At 51.2% G+C, this 25,053-nt stretch overlaps 1 protein-coding gene across 1 annotated transcript in view; it reads left to right on the top strand.

Moving 5' to 3' along the window:
- Nucleotides 1–24,737, top strand: part of GALNT16 (polypeptide N-acetylgalactosaminyltransferase 16) — a 97,214-nt gene extending 72,477 nt beyond the window's left edge. The window contains exons 5-15 of the mRNA XM_067732282.1: nt 543–608; nt 3,140–3,261; nt 6,005–6,092; nt 7,647–7,731; nt 8,028–8,131; nt 11,806–11,932; nt 13,444–13,536; nt 14,922–15,005; nt 19,843–19,984; nt 20,665–20,787; nt 22,553–24,737. Of these exons, the coding sequence (XP_067588383.1) occupies nt 543–608; nt 3,140–3,261; nt 6,005–6,092; nt 7,647–7,731; nt 8,028–8,131; nt 11,806–11,932; nt 13,444–13,536; nt 14,922–15,005; nt 19,843–19,984; nt 20,665–20,787; nt 22,553–22,690 (1,172 nt within the window). The 3' untranslated portion in view covers nt 22,691–24,737. The remainder of the gene's footprint in view (nt 1–542; nt 609–3,139; nt 3,262–6,004; nt 6,093–7,646; nt 7,732–8,027; nt 8,132–11,805; nt 11,933–13,443; nt 13,537–14,921; nt 15,006–19,842; nt 19,985–20,664; nt 20,788–22,552) is intronic.
- The last annotated feature ends 316 nt before the right edge of the window (nt 24,738–25,053 follow it).

Here is a 25,053-nt window from a genome sequence, read left to right as displayed (position 1 = left end):
CCTTCTTTTTTTGCACCCCTTTACACCCCATTTCCCCGGAATGCCAAGGGAAGCGCTCTTGAGGTTGTTCTGGCCATCACAGGCTGACCTCTGCTCCCCACAGGGATCTTCAGTCTTTTCTAGGTGCCCTCCCTGGCTCTGCTCCCTGGTGCAAAAGGAGTGGTGTTGCTTTGATGGGACACCAGTGAGATGACATTAAAAAAAAAATTAAACTGCATCAGCAGCAGCCTTCATTACCACAACTGCCGTGTGCAGAATATTGTCCCCACAATCTAGCGCCGAGGCTGTTGGACCAGTGACAGTGCTGGCGCTCTCTGGTGCCCCCTGGCGGGTAATGCCACAAGTACAGGCAGTCCTCAGTCTGGCCGGGGAGTGGAGGACAGGGCAATCCTTTGGCCAGTGGAGATGGCCACTCTCCTCCATGCCTCGCCTTCCCCTGGGCCTGGTCTGGAGAAGCTCCTGGGAGGTTCCAGTAGTGGTCGAACCACATGTGGTCTGACGTCAATATCTGAATGAGCTTGCGTCCTTCTCTCCACCCTCAGCTGAAGACTGTCTTCTCCTGACCAGGATCACCAAGGTCAAATGCCTGCGCAACGACCGGCGGGAAGGTAAGTTCTTGGACCCTAGGTGCCACCTCAGAGCTCTTTTGATCTAGACTTCTGCACCTCCCCGCTCCCTTTTGGGGCCATGTCATACCAAGCCAGCGTGGTCCTGCTGCCTTCCTGGTGGCCAGGACCAAGGTCTGGGGAAAGACCCTCTTGCTATCTTGGGTCAGCCCCTATCACAGTATGACTTCCGGCTGCCTTCGTTGTCTCTCGTGAGAAATGGGAATAATAATAGTACCCTTTCTGTCCTGCACAGTTGTTTTAAGGATTAAATGCTTTGAGAAAACCACAGGGCAGTATAAAGCAGATGTGACCTCACTTCCAATCAAGAGGTGTTTTGGAGCACCGACTACAGCATAGGATTGTACACGGCACTCTAGGGGACACAAAAGAAGTATAAATGTGGTCCCTGCCCTCGGAGAGCTTATTATGGAGCTGAGGCTGGTTATAATTATGTGGGGTAGAAAGGAGATGGAGGAGAGGGGAATGATCGGAGAGGGTGCCTGGATTGGGTGAAGGGGTTGTGAGACAGATGAATAGAGCACAAGGGAGGGCGTTCCAGGCCCAGGGACTCTGCAAGCAAAGGCATCAGTCCGGCCTGGGTACAGGAAGTACTAACAGTCTCTCCCTACGTTTCCTGCATTCTCACCCTGTAGCATTCACTCTGCCCACATTCTCATGTTCAGTCCCCATAACAGCCCATCATTCTGTTTTGAAATAAAGAAACTGGGGTTTAGGAAGTTTCAGTAATTTGCCTGGAGTGATGAATAAAGGAACCAGAATTCCACCCCGGGGCAGGGGGCCCACCCAGAGCCCAGCCTCTTAACCTCCCTCTACTTAGTCTCCCTTCCTGGGAGAATTGGGCCTGGTCAGCACGAGGAATGAGTGGGGTGAGGATAGATGATGGGGGGGGCATTTAGACTTGATAAAGCAGAGAACAGGGAGCCACTGAAGGTGAGAGAGGGAGAGAGACAGAAAAAGAGAGAGAGAGAGAGAGGAAGGAAGAAAGGAAGGAAGGAAGGAAGGAGGGAGGGAGGAAGGAGGGAGGGAGGGAGGGAGGAAGGAGGGAGGAGGGAGGGAGGGAGGGAAGGAAGGAAGGAAGGAAGGAAGGAGGGAGGGAGGGAGGGAGGAAGGAGGGAGGAGGGAGAGAGGGAGGAGGGAGGAGGGAGGGAGGGAGGGAAGGAAGGAGGGAGGGAGGAAAGAAAGGAAGGAGGGAGGGAGGGAGGAAGGAGGGAGGGAGGGAGGAAGGAGGGAGGGAGGGAGGGAGGAAGGAGGGAGGGAGGGAGGAAAGAAAGGAAGGAGGGAGGGAGGGAGGAAGGAGGGAGGGAGGGAGGAAAGAAAGAAAGGAAGGAAGGAAGGAGGGAGGGAGGAAGGAGGGAGGGAGGGAGGAAAGAAAGGAAGGAAGGAAGGAGGGAGGGAGGGAGGAAGGGAGGGAGGGAGGAAGGAGGGAGGGAGGAGGGAGGGAGGGAGGGAGGAAAGAAAGGAAGGAAGGAGGGAAGGAAGGAGGGAGGGAGGAAGGAGGGAGGGAGGAGGGAGGGAGGGAGGAAAGGAAGGAAGGAAGGAAGGAAGGAAAGAAAGAAAGAGATGTGATGGGTGTATTTAAGAAAGTCTAGTCAGGCCGAAGGGACCTTCAAACTGGAATGGAAGGGTCCAGAGAGAGCTCTCTCCCAAGCCCTGGGTTGCAGGTGCCTTTAGGCCTGGGAGTATGCTGTTCCCTGGGGTTTTACCCAACATAGATGTAAATTTATGATTAGGTGCTTTACAGCTCCCTATGGAGTAGAAGGACGGGGCAGAGGTGTGGCCAGGGAAATCTCCCCACACCAGTGGCTGCTCTGTCAGGGGCAGGACCCTCTGGGTCTCCTCCCTCCTGATCAGGCAAGTCCCCAGCTCTGACCAGGGTGCTGCCAAAAGTGAGGCCATTTTTTGACAGTTGACGAGCCTTCGACGAGACTGGGGAATGAGGTGGAAGCAGAGTGGAATCTCTGCGCATGTCGGTTTCCTGGGCACCACGCACTGTCCCCAAGAGGCAGGGATTATTCTCTCTGAATCTTCTGGATAAGAAAACTAAGGCTCAGAGAGGTTAAATAATATGCTACAGTTAGTGAAGGGGCTGGCATACTAACTCCAGCTTGTCTCAGTCTAGAAGACTCTCTGCATGTCGTAGAGGATAGTGCAGCTGGAGAGGACCACCCTGAGGTTCCTGAGTGGTGGTTTCTGGCTCTCCTTTGGTACCAAACCACACTTTATGGCAACTTCTGTTCACTAAACTCTGACTGTTCATCATTGTGTCCCCAGAGTCCAGTGTCTGGCATGCAGAGGGCACTCAGAGAATAACCTTGGAGTAATGATGGTTGATGGATGGGTGAGAGAAAGAAAAAGAGGGAGAGAAGAAATCAAGAAATACAAAGTAAAGTTAAATCACAATAACTCAGGGAAACCTCAGCCTTAAGGGGCGGAGAGCCCTAAGACTTTGGGGGGACGGATGAGCAAATTGGCTCAGTCCCAGCACCATCCTTTGTCCCTTCCCATTGCAGGGCTGATCCGGTCCCGAGTTCGCGGGGCAGATGTGGCCGCAGCTGCTGTCCTCACCTTTCTGGACAGCCACTGCGAAGTGAACACCGAGTGGCTGCAGCCCATGCTGCAGCGGGTGAAGGAGGTAAGTCTGTCTGTCCCTGGGGGAGCTCTGGACGTGCCCACATGTTCTTGGCATGAGGGGGGATGATGAACGGTCTCTGGAGTTGGGCAGGCAGAGTAGGAAGCCTAAATGGTCTGCTCCCTCCTGAGTAACTTCACCTCATTGAGCTTTCTCATCTGAAAACAGGGATAATTGTAATATTTGTCTGACTGGGTTGTGGTGAGAATTAAATTGGCTGAAAGCCTGGGTGAGCCACAAAGCTCCTACTACGAATGGGTGTTGTTGTTTTCCTCCTGAGGGAGTGATGAGTGAGGGTGAGTCAGGCTGGGAAGCCTGAGAAGGAGGGAGGAGAGGATGGTGTTCTCAAGCGGTGGGGGGGGGGCCCTCCCATGTGCCTGCTGTTCTCTAGAATGGGGAGGATTTGGACATATGGAACATAGGATGAGGTGATTTCAACTCAACCATAAAAGGCAAATAACCCAATTTAAAAATGAGAAAAGGGCTTCCCTGGTGGCACAGTGGTTAAGAATCCACCTGCCAATGCAGAGGACACGGGTCCAAGCCCTTGTCCGGGAAGATCCCACAGGCCACGGAACAACTAAGCCCGTGTGCCACAACTTCTGAGCCTGCGCTTTAGAGCTCGCGAGCCACAACCTATGAGCCCGAGTGCCACAACTACTGAAGCCCGGGCGCCTAGAGCCCATGCTCCGCAACAAGAGAAGCCACCGCATTGAGAAGCCCGCGCACCGCAATGGAAAATAGACAAATGGTCAACCAGCGCATGAAAAGATGCTCAACGTTAAGTCATTAGGGAAATGCAAGTCAAAACCACAATGAGGTACCACTTGATACCTACAGGATGGTTATAATCAAAAGGATGGACAGTACAAGTGCTGGTGAGGATGCAGATAAATAGGAGTCTTTATACATTGCTGGGGAGCGTGTCAAATGGTGCTGTTCTCCCCTTTGGAAAACAGTCTGGCACTCCCTCAAAAGTTTAAACATAGAGTTACCATATGACCCAGCAATTCCACTGCTAGGTATATACTCAAGAGAAATGAAAACATATCCCACACAAAAACTTGTGCCTGAGTGTTCAGAGCAGTGTTATTCAGAATAGCTGAAACATGGAAACAGCAAAATGTCTATCAACCGCGAATGGATAAACAGAATGTGATGTATCCATACAGTGGAATACTGTTCAGCCATAAAAAGAATGAAGTAATGATACATGTTACAATATGGATGGACTTTGAAAACCTTATGCTAAGTGAAAGAAGCCAGTAACAAAAGCTGCATATTATATGATTCCATTTATATGAAATGTCCAGAATAAATAAATCCATAGAAATACAAAGGGGATTAGTGGTTGTCAGGGGCTGGAGGGAGCGGGGTATGGGGAGTGACTGCTGATGGTACAGGGTTTCTTATTGGGGTGCTGAAAATGTTTTGGAATTAGAGAGTGGTGACGGTGCCACAACCTTGTGAATATACTGCAAACCACTGAATTGTACACTTTAAAATGGCAAATTTTATGGTATATCAATTATATCTAATAAAATTGTTATAAAAATGTGAATTAGGGCTTCCCTGGTGGCGCAGTGGTGGAGAGTCTGCCTTTCGATGCAGGGGACACGGGTTCGTGCCCCGGTCCGGGAAGATCCCACATGCCGCGGAGCAGCTGGGCCCGTGAGCCATGGCCACTGAGCCTGCATGTCCAGAGCCTGTGCTCTGCAACGGAAGAGGCCACAACAGTGAGAGGCCCGCGTACTGCAAAAAAAAAAAAAAAAATGTGAATTAAATCTCAATACAAAAAGTCTATAAAAAGGATAAGGTGAGGCCCCATAGAACACTGTGGGAGACCGTGGATTTTTCTCCCTGATCCGCCATGTCCCACATTTTTGTCGTCCTGAGACGGAGTGTGAACTGAGGGGCAGAGCTGGATTCCAAGCTGCAGACAAGAGGATTTTGAGGGTCAGCACAGAATGCAGAGAGAGTAGGGAGAAGCAGCTCTGTTCCATGTCCCTCCATGGAGGGAGAAAAGAAGAGAACAGACATCCTGCTGATGGAGGGCAATTAAGTTTTGCACGTGGTATATGACAGAATCCACCACCACCACTATCCCCCCACCCCTCACCCCCAGAAAAAAACCTTTAGTAAAGTTGGCATATTACCCACCAATGTTTTGGAGGTGGATTTGTGTCTGGGAGATGATGAAGGGAGCGTGAGTCTGACTTTGAAGTGGATGTGGCATGAGAGGAGTGCCACCAGGTTACACAGAGACTGCAGGGTCCCTGCCCTTAAGCTGCCGGTTGTCCAGGTGGAAAGACTCAACCTCAACATGTACAAAGACGGACAACAATTAGTAAAACAACAGCTCACACCAGCAACAGAAGATCCACATCAGGCAGCATCTGATTCACTGTCCCAGGAATTGTCTGGTCTATAACTGAGAGCAGTTTAAAGAGGAAGAAGTCCTCAGCCTGCAGCAATCAGGGAGGGCTTTACTGAGGAGGTGAGATCCTGGCAGGGCTCAGCATGATGTGAGAGGAAGAGGCTGGGAGAGCATCATGCCCATGAGACCCAAGAGGGGCCTTCTGGGAGCCTAGATGTGGTGATGCAGGACAGCTCCTGGGAGCCTAACGTGTCCTGCAGAAGGTGCTGAGTGCCCAATGCCTCGAAGAGAACTTCTTCCCAGAGCAGGCAGTTGGGCCTTTATTCACAGAGTCCCTGGCCTCACGCCATCTCATGTGTCCTCTCCTAGGATCACACCCGCGTGGTGAGCCCCATCATTGATGTCATCAGTCTGGATAATTTTGCCTACCTTGCTGCATCTGCTGACCTTCGGGGAGGTGGGTCCGGCTCCCAGGGGAGGGGCTCTAGACCTGAAAGGAGGCAGGTGAGGGCAGGCAAAAGCCCTGGCTTGGTGCTCTTCTTCCCAACTGTGCCAGAGCGTCTCACACCCCCACCCCCTTTACCTCTAGAAAACGAAAGGGGATTGTGTAGAGCCATGGGGTTGGGGACGAAGGGCCAGGGCTGGCAGTTGCAGGCTCCTGGCACAATCAGGGACAGGGCCAAGCTAGTCTCTGATCTTTCCCTCCCCCCAAACTTTGACACATCCTTCTCAAATACTGCCAGCCCCGGGGACCATTGCCACAAGTCCTGGCAGAATAACATGATATGACTGCTGTCATCTTGGGGGTGAGGAAGGGGGAGCCCTCAACTTTGCACGGCTTCCTAACCTGTACGCCTGGAAATGGTCTAGAGCTGGCCGAATATGGTAGTTATTAGCCACATTTGGCTATTGAGCTCTTGAAATGTGACCAGTCTGAACTGAGATACGCTGTAAGAAAAAATACACACCAGGTTTTGAAGACTTAGTATGAAAGAATATAAAATATCTCATTAATAATTTTTTGTATTGATTATGAATATGATCATCAATGATAATGATTGAAATGATGGTATTTTGGATATATTGCATTAAAAATACATTATTCAAATTAATCTCATATGTTCTTCTTACTTTTTGACATGGCTACTGGGAAAATTTAAATTGCATGTGTGGCTTGCGTCTCCGGCTTGCATTGTATTTCTCTTGGGCAGCTCTGGTCTAGACTTTAGAACTGTGCTGTCCAATACAGTAGATAATAGCCACTTCTGGCTATGTAAATATAAATTAAGTAAAATTAAGTAAAATTCAAAACTCAGTTCCTAAGCTGCCCTAGCAGCATTTCAGGTGCTCAATAACCACATGTGACTAGTGTCTACCCTGTTGGACAGTGCAGATGTAGGACGTTTCCGTCATTGCAGCAAGTTCTATTGGGCAGGCTGCTCCAGAGAACCTGTTGCCAGGAGCTAATGCGCAGAGTGGATTTCCTATTTGGGGCTCGGATTTCCGATAAATGGACACAGTTGTTAGTTAGATGTTGAGGCTGAGTGGGATTCTGAAGGGAGCCAGACATTTCTCCTTAGGGAAATCACCTCAGGGCCTTTGCACTTGCTGTTCCCCCCACCTGGAATTCCCTTTCCCTACATGTCTGCATGGATCAGTTCTTCATTCAGGTCTCTACTCAAATGTTACCTCCTCAGAGAGCCTTTCCTGGCTACCCTTACTAGAATAGCATGGGTACCCCTCCTTTCTTTTCTTTTTGTTTTTTAGCACTTTACAACCCCAACTGACATATTATCCATTTACTGATTTATCTTTGTAAGTCTTTGTCTTACCCAGTAGATTGAAACTCCATGAGGACAGGGACCTGTCTCGTTCTGAATGAAGGAATGACTACGTGAATTGCCCAGGGCCCTCTACAAGCTGGGTTCTGATCAAGGGAGACTCTCGGGGGGGGGTGGAGTGAGGGGACAAGAGCCCCCGAGCCGCATCCTCACCCTAGTCCGGCCCTTAGGATTTGACTGGAGCCTGCATTTCAAGTGGGAGCAGATCCCTCTGGAGCAGAAGATTGCCCGGACAGACCCCACCAAGCCCATAAGGTCAGGACTGCTGTGGGCTCTGGAGAGACCCCTTCCTTGCCTGAGTCAGGGGCTTTGGAGGCTCCTGGGAGGGCCATTGCAGTTGCCAGGGCTCCTAGGGGTGCACGATCCCAGGGCTAACTCTGTTCTGGGCCCGGGGGAGAGAGAGGCCAGAGGCCAGCAAGCGGGCCAGATATCCGACCCCAGTGACTCTGCAAGTGGGGGATGCTAGGGCAAATGGCCTGGGCCCTGGGGCCGTCTAGAGGGGTTCAGATCTTCCAGCTCATGTGTTGCTTCTTTCCTCTCCTTGTTCCCAGGACGCCTGTCATAGCTGGAGGAATCTTCGTGATTGACAAGTCTTGGTTTAACCACTTGGGAAAGTATGATGCCCAGATGGACATCTGGGGGGGAGAGAATTTTGGTAAGTTGGGAAATAACCACAGTAATAATAATGGGTAACCTGGGTTGCGTGTTTTCTATATGTAAGGCCCTAAGGATGTTACACATATTGACTCCTTAAATCCTCACAATGGATCTCTGAAGTAAGTACTATTATATCTCCATTCTACTGGTAAAGAGACCGAGGCACAGAGAGGTTAAGTAATTTGTCCAGAGCCACACAGCTAGTCAACAAAGAGATTAGGTGGTCAGGGAGAACCTGTGGCCACATGGCTAGACACGTGTATGGAGGAAGCACATGGCTGCTTCCCTACAAGAAAGGCTGGGGGTGGTGTGTACAGTAGGGGGTGGCAGTAGGGGGTGGCGGTTAAACGTAAGCAATGGGGTCAGATGGCCTGGGTGCAAATCCTGGCCCTACCACCTATAAATTGTTTGGCCCTGGGCAAGTGAAAGCCTCCCTGAGCCTCAGTTTCCCCAAGAGGCTGTTATAAGTACTAAGTGAGATGAGGGGGGTGAAGATACTGGCAGCCATTATTATTATTATGAGGCCATAGGAACCCTTTAGCCCCACAAGGAAAGGGAAGAGCCAGTGAACCCCCAGGGTCGCTGGTGAGGTTCAGGTGAGATAAAGGCTGGGTACAGATGGAACATCTGATGTGGGTGATTTAAGGGGGGTTTATAAAAGGGCCTATTTACACGGCGTGGGCAAGTTACAGGGAACCACAAGGGCCAGGGTAGGGCTGGGCTGGTGACTGCTGGGAAGTGTAGCCACCCTCAGGTCTGAAACACAGGGAGGGAGTGCTCCCCGACAGTAGCTGTGGTCTTGGGGCACCTGCAGCCAGTCCACTGTGCCAGGTGGAAGGTGTCAGGGGATAAACACCCACCCTCACTCTCCCCCGACCTGCTGGCTGAACTTCCTCACATAGGAAGGAAGCCCAGGGGTGCAGCCCACACAGGCAGCCTCCCAGATGAGGAGCGTGGTGGAGGAGGGTGGCGATCGATCCCAGGGATCCAGGAGTGGGCCAGGGTTTGTGGGGGCAGGTACCTTGAGGCTTGTGAAACACAAAGGCCTGTCCTTGCTCTGGCAGTGGACCCAGTCAGTCCTTTGCAGAGCCCTTTCCCACTGCTTCCTTTTTCATCCTGACCAGGTTTTTTGCAAAGTAAATAGGGCTGGTGGTATCTCACCCATCTGACAGATGGGCAAACTGAGGTAGACGCCGTCTTCCAGATCTCAGCTGGGAAACTCCACGTCTGACAGGTGTAGGTAGTGCCTTTACAGGAGCCACTTAAGTGTTGTGAGGTGTGATCCAAGTCAGAGTCTGTGTTTCTGGGAGGCAAGGACCAGGTCTTTCTTCCCTCTCTGACTAGGGCAGTGGGACAGATGGGCAGTGGGGCTCCAACTCAGGACCAGCCGGAGTGGAAACAGGCGTGGGATTTTCTCCCCTTTGTAACTTAATGCTTGGAAACCGTTTCTAGGCAGGCATTCAGAGGAGTAAATTCTGGGAACTGGGGTGCAGTGACCCTTCCATTCTGACCTCCTTTTATGTATTTGGGCCTAAGTGACCTCTTTTGTGTTCTCCATCTCAGCCTGAAGGGAGCTTTGGCAAATCCAGTTTCCTGTAAAGATTCAGAGGGCTTGGAAACTAATGGTCTCTGCTGCATCCAGAAGCCTTTTTCTTTTCTCCTTCCTTGCTTTTTTTTTTTTTTTTTTTTTAAGGCCGGGGCCCGATGGAGAAACAAGTGAGTGATCAAATAGCTAACTTCAAACTCTGCCTGAGGCCAGGGCTCAGTGATTGGGGAATTGAAAGGTGAACCACACAGTGGTTCTAGGGAGGGTTTTGTTTCTTCGAAAAAATTCAAAGAAATTCCTAGGCTAGCCGTGGTGCTCAGACGTTCAGCTGCTGGGACTAGTTTTGAGCCAGGAGACTCTCGTCACTGATGGGTTTGGGCCTTTCAGAACTGTTCATTTGGGGCTTCCCTGGTGGCGCAGTGGTTGAGAGTCCGCCTGCCGATGCAGGGGACACGGGTTCGTGCCCCGGTCCGGGAAGATCCCGAAGCGGCTGGGCCCGTGAGCCATGGCCGCTGAGCCTGCGCGTCCGGAGCCTGTGCTCTGCAACGGGAGAGGCCACAACAGTGAGAGGCCCGCGTACTGCAAAAAAAAAAAAAGAACTGTTCATTTGTGGAAGGAAGGGAGATGCCCAAACCCAGACTCGTTCCTGTTTCCCCTGAGAGAACCAAACGCCAGAACCCAGAGGCCACCTTGAGTGAGGGTGGCAAACGTGAAAACCTTGGGATTCTCATTAGGGATCCTTTTAAAAGGTAGTCAGATCATGTTACTCAGCTGCTCAAGACCCTGCAAGGGCTCCCGCATCACTCAGAGCAAAACCCGGAAGTCCTTACACCATCTGCCCTTCCCCCACAAACACACACCGCCAGCTCCGCCCTCAGCCCCTCCCGCCCTCCCCGCACCTCGCTCCGCTCCTGCCTACTGTGCTCTTACCTCTAGCTCTGTGCCCTTGCTTGTCCCTCTGCCCGGAACGCTCATCCCTAAGAGTCACGTGCCTCTTCCTCACCTCCTTCAGGCCTCGGCTCAAATGCACCCCCCCCCCCCCCCGTTCATCGAGAACATCCCTCATCAGCCATTAAAACTGCAGCCTCACCCCCAACTCCACTCACCTGCTTCAGTCTCCTACCTGCTTCGCAGATGAAGTATTCTACTCATTTTCTTGTCTACTTGTATTTTGGTTTCTTCTTTTACTGAGTTCCTGCCTCCCCCCACTAGAGTGTAGGGGATTCTACAACGGCGTCTGACAGATCATGATCTGGTTCAAACAGTGGGACTTGCTGGACAAAGTGTGAACTTTACACTGCAGTTCTGCACCTGAGCGTGGAGGTGACCTTGGAGAGGTCATTTAACATCTTTGAGCTTCATAGTCCTTATCGAAAACATGGGGAGGGCTTCCCTGGTGGCGCAGTGGTTGAGAGTCCGCCTGCCGATGCAGGGGACGCGGGTTCGTGCCCCAGTCCGGGAAGATCCCACATGCCGCGGAGCGGCTGGGCCCGTGAGCCATGGCCGCTGAGCCGGCGCGTCCGGAGCCTATGCTCCGCAACGGGAGAGGCCACAACAGTGAGAGGGCCTCGTACCGCAAAAATAAAATAAAATAAATAAAAAAATAAAACATGGGGATCATAACACCTAATGCCACATGGTAGCTGTGAGAATTAGACATCAGCCATAGAGAGCACAGAGTGAGTACTCAGTAAATGGACGATGGTTACCGCTTTTGTAACCCCCGGGTCTGACAGGTGTAGGTAGTGCCTTTACAGGAGCCACTTAAGTGTTGTGAGGTGTGATCCAATGGAGACCCCCGGGGCCATGAGGGAGGTCTGGGCCAGCCAGAAAGATGCCAGCGGGTATGTGTGTGTGGGATGGGTGTGAGGAGGGTGTGTGTGTGTGGGATGGGTGTGAGGAGGGTGTGTGGGGGGGGGATGTGTGTGTGCACAAGCATGGAGGAAGCAGTCAGGAACACGTGCAAGGAGTGGGTGCACCCCGTGTAAACAGGCCCAGGAGCTCTGACACCAGCATATGCCTCCAAGGAGACACCAAAGGCAAGGGAAGACAGCTCCTTCCCACCTTCACTCCGTGGGGACTTGCCGAGTGGCTCCTTCCCATCCTGATGGCTGCCGTCTCTGCAGAGCTCTCCTTCCGGGTGTGGATGTGCGGTGGGAGCTTGGAGATTGTGCCCTGCAGCCGGGTGGGCCACGTCTTCAGGAAACGGCACCCCTACAACTTTCCTGAGGGCAACGCCCTCACCTACATCAGGTGGGTCACAGTGCAAAGAGCACCGCACTAAGAGCTAGGACACCTAGACCCCAGCCCTGTCAGTTACCCAAGGGACTGTGGGTAGCTACCCCACCTTTCTGGGCCTCGGTTTCCCCATTTGCCCCCCATTCTGGGATCCCAGTACTTTCAGGCTGGAAGGATGAAGCTGGGAGTGTCTCCACCAGGCCTCGCTTGTTTTGACTGTCCTTGTCCATGAGGGTCTTGGAAAACCAGCCAAATGACCAACTGGAAGCTGCCCTCCCCTCACTGGGTCCCAAGTACTGGTCACAGACGCCATGTCCTGACCCTGACTTGGTCAGCGTCTGCCCATCCGTGTCCCCAGCCACAGCGTGCACTTCATCTTGAGGGGCAGTGGGCAGGGTCCTAGAAGGGTCCACCCCTTCTAGGGGCGGGTCCTAGAAGGGTCCACCCCCATCACCCGCCCCCCTGATGCTGGTGGCAGGGGAGAGTGGGAGGAGCGTCATGGACACTCCTTCCCGAGGATGAGTCTTCATCTTCTAAGGCTCCCTTGTTGCCAGCGGTGGCTCCCCAGGTCTAGCTCATCAAATGGCCTGTCTTTTTGTTTTGCTTCCCCTTATCCCATTTTAGTTGTTTTTATACTTGTAAAAGTGATACATGTTTATTGTAAAAATTCAAACGATATCATATATATTATATATATATCTGTACATATAGTATATTATACATTATAATTTTTACTCTTCATATCACATAGAGAGAAAAAAGTGAAAGTCCCTTTCACCCAGTCTTACTCCTATCCACTTGTCTCTCCAAAAGTAACTACTGCTAATAGATTTCTAGCCTATCATTTCAGGTCTTTTCATTTATTTTCATATATATATATATAGTTTCTGTATAGAGATGCATGTGTTTGTGGGGTGTTTTTTTTTACAGTTTTTTAACTTTTTATTTTATATTGGAGTATAGTTGATTAACAATGTTGTGTTAGTTTCAGGTGTACAGCAAAGTGATTCAGTTATACATGTACATGTGTCTCTTCTTTTTGTGTTTTTTATATAAATGGGGTCGCACTGCATGATTTTTCTGCAGCATGCTTTTCTGCCGCTCCACACTAAATTGTAGACGTCCTTCAGCGTCAGTATGTACTAACCTTGGTGTTCTTTTTAGAGGCTGCCTAGTATTCCATCATGTGGACGTAGTTCATTATTCTCCTATTGATGGGCATTTAGGTTGTCACGAATGTTTTATGACACAAGTATTCTTGTACGTGTCCCTTTGCCCACATGCTGGTATTTTGGTAGAATAGGTTCCTCAAAGTGGAGTGTCAAAGAGTATCCGTACCCACAGAGCTGATGGATGCTGACAGATTGTCCTCCAAAAAGACTGTTCTCATTGATACCACCCCAATCAGAATTCTTTTGCGTGCACTCCTGTCTCCGCACCCTGAACTTCACAGAGCTGATCTTGAGCCCAACCCTAACTCTGTCACTGCCCTGGTGACCTTATTTTGCTCCTTCCTACCCTTTTAGGAATACCAAGCGCACTGCAGAGGTGTGGATGGATGAATACAAGCAGTATTACTACGAGGCCCGGCCCTCGGCCATAGGGAAGGCCTTCGGCAGGTGGGCCCCTCTCCCAGCCCCCCTTGGCCTTCCTCCACAACCTTAGCAAAATACAAAATTGTGTGTACACCAGGGAAGCGCTCAGGGTCTCCTTAGCACCTGAGCTGCCCCAGGCCGCTGGGCTCTTCCGGGCCTGTAGGGTATACGACGCAGAGACAAGGTTCTGGTCCTTGAGGAGGACGCAGCCTCATAGGGAGAAATAACCAGGGAGGGCTCGCTTATGAGAGCACTGCCGGTCCACAAGCTGCCTGCAGGACAGACATCTGTGGACGTGCTTAAGGACGGCTCTCTGTAGAAAATACTCGGGGGTTTGACTCCACCCCTTGCTGTTCAAAATCTGACAGTGATCTGTTAGCTTATTTTTCTGCCCTGGACTGTTATGACTACAGTCTAGTTAAGCATTTTCAAAATGTGGATTAATTGTGAAATCAATTTAGAGAGTCGTGACCAGTTTTTTTTTTTTAAACGATAGAGAACTAGAATATTACAGATTAGTACGGAACAGAACAGAACATAACAGCTGATTGCAGTTACGGATAGATATTGTTTTGTGAAAATTCTTATTTTGGTTGTATGTTTGTAGCCATATATGCCCATGGGTATACTTGGTCACAATGTATTTATTTCTTACTTAATGCTGTGGTCAGATAGGTTTGAAAACATTATTAGCGATCATCAATGAATCTCCCTCTATTTGTTTGTATCTATCCCTTGTTAAAAAAAAAAGAAGTTATGTCACTATTTCTTTTAGTGGGGAAGTAACATCTGCTGAGGACCTACCCTGTGCTAGGCACTTATGTCCCCTTTATTCATTTGATTCTCACAAAAACCTTTGGAGATAGATGGTTGTGTCCCCACTTTACTGAGAACAAACAGGCTCAGAGAGGCGGTGAGGTTATCTGTCAGTGGCCGTTATGGTCAGTGGAGCTGAGGAAGGTGTCCATGGACACATCAGATGGTTTTTATCTGCCAACTTTATGGAAAGATGTTTAAAGCGTGGTTTTCTTGTTGGTAGACACTTTCTGCTCAGCTGGAATGCAGGAAAGGAAAACTTCTAGTTCATTAAGGCTCTGCTCTCTCTGTGAAAATAAGGACCAGATAGTGGTATCCTCACCTGAGGTCTCAAGGAGTAAGAAGCCGAGATTAAAGCCTGGCCCCCGTGGGCTGGGCAGATCCTGAAAGGTGAGCAGGAATTTGAGGAGAGAAATAAGGCATGGCCAGGAACCCTGGGAGGAGCTTGCAGGTCAGAGAATGACTTAAGGCAGGGACCAAGGCTGGAAGGCAGCCTTGGACAGCTCCTGGCCCTAGCTCCCTGGGGTAGGTGGAAAGAGGGGGCCAGCCTCCCGGGCCTTCTCATGCCTGCTGAGCATTGCCTTCTCCTCCAGCGTGGCCACGCGGATCGAGCAGAGGAAGAAGATGAACTGCAAGTCCTTCCGCTGGTACCTGGATAACGTCTACCCAGAGCTCACGTGAGTGCAGCCCTCAGCTCGTGCATCTGGCCTGGGTAGGGGCCGGCAGCTTGGGGACCCTTCACCCTGATCTCTCCCCAACCCAGGCAATCTGGCTCTTTCTAGCTGTCAGTGTTTGTTGTCATGTGAAGGGTCTAGAGGAACCGGGAGGAGGTTACCAGGAGTTAAGAGTGAGGTGTGGTAGGAACCAAAGTTTAACAGACCGGGCCTTAGAGCTAGAAATGGGCATTGTCCCCTTAGGACAACAACAGTGCATTATGTAGCAAAGGCTGCAGAAACACTCATTTCCTTTGACTCTCCTCTCTTCCTTCTGGGAGTTTATCCTAAGGAAATAAAGCAACCAAAGCAAAAAAAACCTGTTGACAAATAAATGTCCACTGTAGGCTTCTCTGCTGTGAAAAAATTGAGAAAAAACTAACGATAGGGGCTGGGTTTAGTGAATCATGATGCGTCGATCTAAACAAATATGTGTCAATTAATGTTATAATCATAAACCGTGAAAAAACATGGGGAAATGTTTGCTCCAGCAAATGAGGAAGCAGCATGCAAATGGTGTATGTGCGTGGGTGACAGGACGGCGGGCAGTAGCTGTAATGACGGGTAGGGAGGGCAGAGCTGTTTCTTTTTTTCCTCATTTCAAAATCTTTCTCAGCATCCTGGCTACATCATTCCTCACCTCCTCCAGGTCTTGACTCAGCTGTCCCCGCTGCGTGAGGCTCCCCCAAACTCTGCATTGGCCGACTGCACCTTCCCCAGCATTCCCTGCTTATTTTCCTCTGTCACCCTTATTGTCATTCAGCATATATGTGGCCAATTAATTTTACTGTCATCTCCCAACACTTGACAGGAAGCTTCGTGAGGGTAGAGGTGTTTATCTGTTTTGTTCACTGCCTTATCTCCAGCCCCTATAACAGTGCCTGTCACAAAATGGGCACTTGATAAATATTTTTAACTGAATAAATTGCATAGTCAATAAGCATCAGTAATAACTTTGAAATTAGCATTCTCTCTTCTGGAAATGTCACCTCGGGGAATGGGTTATTCCACTGCTGTCTCCCAAGGATGCTATCATGGCTTTCCAGAACACTCCACCTCTCAGAGCCTGCAGATCCTCCAAGGAGGCAAATCTTTGTCCTTCAAGGGCAGATTTGATTTTTGGAAAACAGCCGTAGTTAAGTTGTAGCCAAGTCCAGTGAGTAAGCTGGTTGATTAACCCAGATAATACAATCCTGGGTCCCAAATACAGGGTGACAAGACTGAAACAAGTAACAAGGATAAACTGACTCTGCAAGCAATGTTCAAGGAATTCCAGAAGGGTCTGAGCAGCGGCTGCATCCTTGGAAAAAGTTGGCAGCCGGATAACCCCAGCTCCCCAGATGATGGCTGTGCATGGAAGAACATTACTTTACAAACTTGTAATAAATGAACCGCTTCCTCAAGTGGCCACTTTTAAGGGGACAGTTTCATTCAGACATGTCATTTCTGAGGGAAAAAAGCATAGTCTTTCTTTATGTTCTGTCAGAGTTCATGCTATCTGGTTGGAGTCATGGACTCCAGGCCTCAGACAGGAGCTGGGGAGCTGGGGGAAGAGTTGGGAGGATCGGGGATGTGCCTCTCCCCACACCCCAGTCCCCATGCAATCCCTTGAGGACCAAGAGGAAGAAGTAGTTTATAACTACCGTAAGTCTGGATCTATCACAAAGACAGGAGAGTGGATGAAACCAGCCGTGTGATATGAGGAGCGTAAGTCATCTTCCGTTTGTTTTGTCACTGTGTGGACGTTTAAAAATGACTTTTTGTTGTTAAGGTAGAAATTGCAGTTCATTCCTATCCAGTTTACTCATCCTCGGTCTGTTCCTTCATGTTCTGCCTCAGTTCTCAGGGCGAGGGGCCCGGAGTGGATCAGGTTGTTAATTAGAAAGGAGATCTATAGGCCCAAATGATACCATGTTCCTCCAAACAGGATCCTAATAGTTGGGCCACACTTGCAGATGGTCAGTGGAGAAACTTAGGAGGCTGAACAGAGAGGTCTTTGCTTTCCTAGGCCTGCCTGCAGTACTGCTTTTCCAGATCAGAGTTCTGTGGCTAGCCTCAGCAATTGCTAATGTATTACTTTTATTAGGATGTTCAGGAACAGTTGTGCAGGCTGTGCACTGCACAAGCACACCATATGTGAAGGGTGCTGGTCACACAGTATTGTACATTTATTACTACAATTCCTGGCAAATGACAGTAAAAGTCTTCTAACAAAAGACTTTTTTGTCTTTTTTTTCATAATGGAGGAAAATCATCTATATTATGATGATTTTCTAACAGATGGAAGTAAAGTGTCTCAAGAAAGGGATGCCTATTGCTGTTTCTACAAAGGCATCATAAGGGCTAATGGCAGCCCAGCTTCGAGGTGGTCCACAGAGAGGAAAGCAGATGCAGACTTAAGAGGGCTACCAACAAATAGGACAGCTTAGCCTGGCTCTGCCAGAAAGCAGAGGAAGGGTGGTGATGGCCATCCCTGCTGCAGGGCTGCTGCTACCACTCAGACACCTCAGGAGCTGCATCTGGTCTTGAGATTGCTGCCCAAGCCCCGGGTTTCCTGCATAAGCATCAGTGGGCAGGCCTTTGTTGTCAGTGACATTGCCACACTTGGACAGTACACATCTCACCTCTGAAAACTGATCAACTTGCACATCTTCCTAAGCAACAGCGGGTAGGGAGGGGAAGAGAAGAGAAGGGTCTGAAACAACCTTGGCTTCTCAAAGAGGCTCCCGCAGGCCCTTGTCTCTGTATAGAGGGGAAGTATAACACGTTGCCCCTGGATGAAGCAGAGGGGGTGGAGCTTTTGCCTCCCGACAGCCTTGCACCTAGCAGGTTGCAAACTTACATCCTACAGTGATCAGACAGACAATGTCAATAAGTCAAGTGGGTGGGGATGACCGTAGGGAGTGGAGGGGACTGTGGCAAACTGAAATGCACAAGCTCCACCCATAAGTGGGCAGCTGCTGCTCATGACAGTGTGTTAGTGCCGTGCTGGAATGCAAGTTCGGTGTGGCAGCCTGACCTTGCTATGTTTTCCAAAGAAGCTGGATTTTTGGTGGGATGAATTGGGAGATTGGGATTGACATATATACACTAATATGTATAAAATGGGTAACTAACTAATAAGAACCTGCTGTATAAAAAAATTTTAAAAATTCAAAAAAAATTCTAAAGTTCAAAAAGAAAAAGAAGCTGGATTTTTCTGTATAAACTTGAAATCTTAAAATACGGCCAACTAATTAAAAGCACCAATAATCACACTGTGCAGGTCAGAAAAAACCTGTCCAGGGCCAGATTCAGCTTAGGGGCCAACAGTTTGCAGCCTCTGTTCTAGAACTGCACGACCTCTTACAACGGGGTGTGGGGTTCTGAAGGGGCACTGCTACCAGTAGTGTGGAGGGAAAGTGAAGGGCTCTCCTTGAGGCTCTGTGAGAGCGGGTAGGTTCTGGGAATCCGGGGGCTTCCAACCAGCCCTGAGGAAGGAAGACCTGGTTTGGTCAAGGTCCTGCAGGATGTCCACATGAGACAAGAGAGTGCCGGAAATGTTCTGATCCATGCCCCCCGCCCAGGTTCTCTTCCTGACAGAGGTAACAGAGGCAGATAGGATTAGCATGTGGTCAGACTCCAAGCCCTCCTGGTTCCCCATCATGCCCTGTGGGTCCGTAAGCCAAGTGCGTGTATAACCTTCTAAACCCAGGAATACCAGCCCACATCAGCTGGGGCCAGCATCCCCCTTAGGTTTATTACCCACAGGGTAAGACAGTGTGTTTTATATCTGTGTGTGTGTGTGTTTAAGCATGTTTTTCCTGTGCATACAAAATGTTTTAATAATACACTATTTTGAAACATGCCTCTTTTACTTAACTGTATGTTTTGAACACTTTCCCACATTACCAGAGTCATTTTTAATGGCTAAAGGTTTTTTCCATCCTACAGATGAATCAGAATTTACTTAGCCCATCCCCTATTGTTGGATATCTAGGAATTTCCAATGTTTTCAGTATAAGCAGTCACTCTGAATGAATATCTTTTAAACTAAATCTCTGCACATGTATTTAATTATTGCCCTAGGATACTAAGTTACTGGAAGTGGGACAAAGGTGTGCACCTTTTTAAGGCTTTTGATATGTAATACCACACTGCCCTCCAGAAAAGGTGGTCAGTTTATGTTCTCACCCAATCCCACAGCTATTGCCAATACTAGGTAGTGATATTTAAAAATATATATATGTATATCTATATATATGTATATATGCATAGATATACACACATACACTTAAATATATAAATGTTTTAGGTATGTAAATAAATCATACACACACACACACACACACACACACACACACGGTAAGCAAACAGTGGTGCCTCTCTGATATGTATTTCTTTAATCGTTGGTGAGATTGAACACATTTTCATATTTGTGTATTTTACATTTGCCTCTTCAAAGTGACCCCTTCCCTGTCATTTCGAGATTGTTTATTGAGCCCACATTTGGGCCTCAGCCTCTCCCCAGCCTGTCCTCTTTCTGGGCTGGGGAGCCCTGGTTTCTGGTTTGAACCCTCTCAGGCCTGGCCTCCAGGGCAGGCCCTGGGGCTCCCGGAGCTGCCCAGAACCCAGTAGGGCGAGGCCCAGTCTTCCCAGAGGCACCCCTGCTCACCTCCCCCTGCTGCCAGGCCTGCTCCCCGGCTCCCCTCCCCACAGACACCTGGGTGCCCCGAGAGCTGGCAGGGTGCTACCCTCTGGGTAAGTGTGGGTAAGCCCGGGGAGGGCAGAGGACAAGCCTGACTGCTGCCTTTTCTCTCAGCGTCCCCGTGAAGGAAGTGCTCCCCGGCATCATTAAGCAGGGGGCTAATTGCTTAGAATCCCAGGGCCAGGACACGGCTGGTAACTTCCTGCTCAGCATGGGGACCTGCAGAGGGTCTGCCAAGAGCCCGCCGGCGGCTCAGGTAGGTGGCTTAGGGCCCCCAGGTCAGGACCGGGCACGGGTGGGGGCCTCCCTCTGCCCGTTCTCATCTTCCCTCTGCCTACACCTTCCACAAACCCACTTTCCCAAGGACCCTGCAAGCTGTCCCCTCCCACTCTGGTCCTTGGGTCTGCTCCCACCATACTCGGTCGCCTTTGTCGCCTGTCACACAGTCGCCCTATGGGCACCACCTGCTTTCTCCTTGCAGAGGTAGAAATGCTGCCCAAACAGAGTCCAGTTCTCTCCTGGGATGCAGCTGTGGTCCGCCTGTATATACAGGGCCTCCAGGACGCCTGTGTACACACGTGCGCAACATGAGTGCTGATGCACCATGGTGAACTAGAGCAGGTCATGGAGACCCCGGCGTGGACTGGCTCCCTGGCTGCCCTGCTCCCATGTCCTGTCTTTCTCCCCATCCCCTGAGCATCCCTTCATACGTCCTCTGGCCAGTTCCAGCTAAGCTCCCCCACCCCAATATTTTATTATGAAAAATTTCAAACAGAGAAAAGTTGAAAGAACTGTTCAGTGATTACCCATACACCCATCCCTAGTATTTGTAGAAAATTTTACCAAAATACACAGTGTATTTGCTCTATCTACCCATCTATCCATCCATCCATTGCTGTACTTGTGGACTTGGCCTTTCTGCTCCCTGTCTTGCAGGCGTGGCTGTTCAGTGACCATCTCATCCAGCAGCAGGGGAAGTGCCTGGCTGCCACTTCCACCTCCATCTCCCCCGGGTCCCTGGTCGTACTGCAGGCGTGCAACCCAAGAGAAGGCAGGCAGGTAAGCCTTCTCGCCCATGGGCACGGGATGGCGGCAGCCCCGGGGAACACAGTGCGGGTTTGACATACAGACTCAAATAAGCCCTCCAGAGTGAGGATTTGGGGGACCTAAGCCAGTATCCAGGTCAAGTCTATTGTTTTCCTCATGAGGAAGTACGGTAAATAGTTGTTAAATGTCCATCCTGCATCCTGTGGCTCCTTGCGGACAGGGACTATTTATCTTGTCAACACTGTATCCCTAACCCCTGACAACCAGCACAGCCAAAATAAATGTGAGCTTTTACTGGGAAGCTGTGCTAGGAGTGTTACATAGGTCGTCTCATCTAATTCTCCCAGCAACCCAGCAACGTGCGCCCTAGTACTAACCCCATTTTAGAGGTGAGAAAACTGAGGCTCACTGAATTTAAGAAACATATCAGATCACGTAGTGGGGAAGGGGTGGAACTGAGGTTCAAACCCAGGTCAGCATGACTCCTAAGCCCACAGTCTTGCCCCAGCATATAGTAGGTGCTCAGTAAGTATTTCTTGACTGCTGGCTGATTGGGGAAACAGATCCAGCCACAGTGTTTTCCAAGCTGGCATGCTGGCCTCACGTGAGCACTGCCTTTTCCATTTGCCAAACACTCTCACGTGCCCTATTTTCATGAATCCTGGGAGACACAGGTCAGACCTGCCTGTTGAGGAAGAATCGTATTCTCAGGGCACACAGCAGCCAGTGACAGTCAGCCCCACTCCATTCCTGGCTGGGAGGGCTGCCCCTCTGCCCGGGAATGGACACAAAGGCCAGAGCTCTGGTCCAGTCCTTCCTCTGCCCACACCTTCTTGTAGCTCCCCCTGTCCCTGACCCTGGCCAGCTGCGGGCAGTGCAAGGGGCAGAAGAGTGCCTGGCGTTTTGATTCAGCCACGGGCTTTCCTCCCACCCCTGTGCTGTTGCCTGGGTCGGCTCTTTCTTTAGGGATGACCGGCAGTTTGCTATTTTATTCTGGAAAAGCAGCCGGATCCTTCCTCTCCCTTCAGCCTCCGTGTGTGTGTGTGTGTGTGTGTGTGTGTGTGTGTGTGTGTGTGTGTGTGTGTGTGTGTGTGTGTGTGTGAGATAGGGGGACTCAAGTGCCCTCACCCTCCCATCACTCTTAATCTCTGCAGGGACGGCGACCAGTTCCCATTAAAGTGTGTAGGTAACCGGCTGCACAGCTGCAGGCAGAAGCTTAGAGCTCAGGAAGAAGAAATCTTGTTTGAAGGAGTAAAAGATTCACCTAGTCCAGGACTCAACCTCAAGGGCCTACAGAGTGCAAGTGGGGAAGCCCTAGAGGAGAAGAGTTGGGCCCGGGTGGGACTATGGCGAACAGGAACTAGGCTGACTAGCAGAGAGCAGGTCTTCGGCCACAACCGACTGATGCCACCAAAGAAACCAGGCCCATGTCTAAAGGGAAGTTGGAAATGCAGGTTTTTATGCGACGACTAAGCCACGTTTTAAATAAGCACGTGCAGGCCAGACAACATGCATCTCTGGGCTAGACTCAGCCCGTGGGCCTCTGACCTAGACAGTGAGTTCTTCGTGCCAGCCTACGGAAGCCAGAGCGTTCAGGAGGAACGGGCTTCAGGCTTGCACGTGGGGTGTGGCCACCTCTTCTGTAAGGACACACAGACCATTTAGATGGGGGTGTGTCCTAGGGCCACTTGCATCCACGTGTAATGAAGGGATGAACGCTATGATTATTATTAATCATTGTTTTCTCTTTCCCCTCCTTTCCTGCCTCTCCCCACAGAGATGGAGGAGAAAAGCCTCTTTCATCCAGCATTCAGTCAGCAGCCTCTGCCTGGAGGCCAAGACCACCCAGCTGGTGGCCAGCAAGTGCCAGGCCGACGTCCCAGCCCAGCAGTGGCAGCTGCTGCCTCACACATGACCATAGCCTGGGGCCTCCTGTACCTTTTGCATGAGACTTTGGGACCGGAAGGGGGTTAGGGTGGGGGAGTGTAAAGCGGGCCGTTTCCATCTCCTCACATTTCTGCCGGAATCATCAGCAAACACCACTGCCACGACACACGAGTCTCCAAAGCTTGTACGGGGAGGACGCAGGGGTGATGCCCTGCTGCCCTGGCCGCCACCCCGGCCTTGCCTGGGGAGAGGAGCAGGTCAGGATGCTGGACTGCTACTGGGCAGAGACTGGGCAGGAGCCCTGGCCCTTTGTTACCTCCCTTCACCCTTCCGAGGTCTGGACAGTGGTTGGGGGCCTCCCCTTGTTGGCTGGGGAGAACGAGGGCAGCAGCCCACACGGGTCCCGCTGGGCCAGGGGTCTGCCTGTGGGATCGGGCACGAGAGGAGAATGTGGGCAGTGTGGACGGGGGGGCAGGCTGAAGGCGGAGGAAGGGGCAGCCTGCCGGGCAGGTGGAGAACAGCAAGAGGTAAGCAGCTCAGTGGCCTGTCCCAGGCAGCTGCTGGGTTGGGGGCGGGAGGGATAGGATCCAGGGCAAAGGATGGGTGATCTGCAGAAAGACGAGGACGGAAGAGCAGCATAGCACTGAAAAGGCTGGGTCTCTCCCCGGGGACCTAATTCCTCCCACACGTACCAGCCCCAGGGACAGTGCCTCCGGTCCTGCGCTCTGGTTCCCACGCCTCAGCAAGGGGCTGAAGGGGGATCTCCAGGGGCAGCCTCAGGACACAGTTTATTAAACAGATCCCACTTCTATGTGGATACGCTTCAGGACAAGACCTCTCCCTTGGGCCTTAAAGACCAGCGGGTGCCCTGGCTCCCTGCCCGGTCGTAGCGTGTGGACCCCATAAGGACAGACACCACTGAACAGGCCCATCCCTCTTAGTTTTTGACTCCTGCCTTCTCAAAAGCCCTTGCCTCTGTAGATACAGCGTTACAGGGTCGGGGGCAGGGCGGTAAGCACGGGACCTCCATTCTGGAGCATCCCTAGGTCATGGCTAAGCCAGCCAGGCTGGAACTTGTCCTCACCCCGCCCCACTGCAGGAGGGAGGCCCTTGGGGCTCGGCTGCTGCAGTGGCCTGGAGGCTGGCTGGAGGCCCCAGTCTGTGCAGAGCTCCCAGTTCCTTCTCACAACCACTGGGAGTCTCTCCCCTCCCCCAGGGCCTGGTCTTGGAACCGCTTCTGCTGTTTCCCACGTTCCTCTTCCCCCCGCCCCACTGGCTCAGGCAGTGTGATCTTAGGGAAAAGACTGGTGGTACCAGGAACCCTGGTGGGTCTCCCACCCAAAGCAAATCAGCCTGGAACCCCTAGGGAGTTCATGGATTCCAGAAGACCTAGGAATGTCCTGAAATGGTCCCCCAAATATTGCATTGTGTGCATATATGCATTTTCCTGAGGAGAGGGTCCATGGATTTCCCCAGCTTCTTACAGAGGTCCCTGATCGCCAAACGGTCTGGATTGGAGCTACCAGTCACTGGAGCTGCCATGCCCCTCCCCCTCCCTGCTGTGCCTCAACTGCTGTGGTCCTGCTCCCTCCATGCAGCCCTTGGGGCCGTGGTGCCCACACCCACCCTGGAGGGCTCTCGGTGGTTTCCTCTCACCTCCTGGCTCTGGCTGGCGTGCTCTCAGCAGTGCTCCTGTGCCCTAGCCTGAACCCCTGCGCTCCCCAGCACGGAGCCCTTGGCCCCCAGGGCAACACTTCTTCCATCCTCTGTGTGATGTTTCATCCACCGCCATCTCCCTTGTGCGTTTCCACCCCAGTGGGTAGTGTGGACCTTTGGGGACAGGGAACGTGGGCATCTCTCAATGAATGTAAGAGGACTGCTGCTCAGAGAGCCTTTGAGAGGGCCCCCTCCTTTCCTGTGATCAAACCAGGCTCAGCACTTGTCAGCTGTCCTTTGGGACGCAGCCCTATTCTGTTTTGCTTTTCCTCTTCCTGACCAAAGCATGTGCCACTCGCTGCCCCTGAGGACCTCATCTTTATGAAGAACTCCTGGAATAAAGCCACTTCTCACATGCACACGTGCACCAGCGCCTTCCTTTCTGACTCCAGAGCCAAGGCCTTCAGTGCCACCCTCCCTCTATTCTGGAAAATTGAAACTGAGCACGCTCAGCTCTCACCCCTCCTGCACCTGGTAGCTTGCTCCTTGGCCCACGTGCCCCCCCATACGACCCCAGGCGCTCCTGGAAGACAGGCTGGCTGCTCTGGGGGGGAGCCATCAGGTGGGGCAGGCTGGGACCAGAGCCCAGGCTCCCAGGCACCAGCCTGGTCCCTCTGAACTGCCCTTCCTTTCCTCTGCCACGCAAGACGGAAGTGGTAAAAACGCAGGTGGGAC

The sequence above is a fragment of the Pseudorca crassidens genome, chromosome 1, assembly GCF_039906515.1.
Source record: "Pseudorca crassidens isolate mPseCra1 chromosome 1, mPseCra1.hap1, whole genome shotgun sequence".
Taxonomy (NCBI): Eukaryota; Metazoa; Chordata; class Mammalia; order Artiodactyla; family Delphinidae; genus Pseudorca; species Pseudorca crassidens.
Note: the sequence above shows the minus strand (reverse complement) of the source record. Positions and strands in the feature narration are given on the sequence as shown.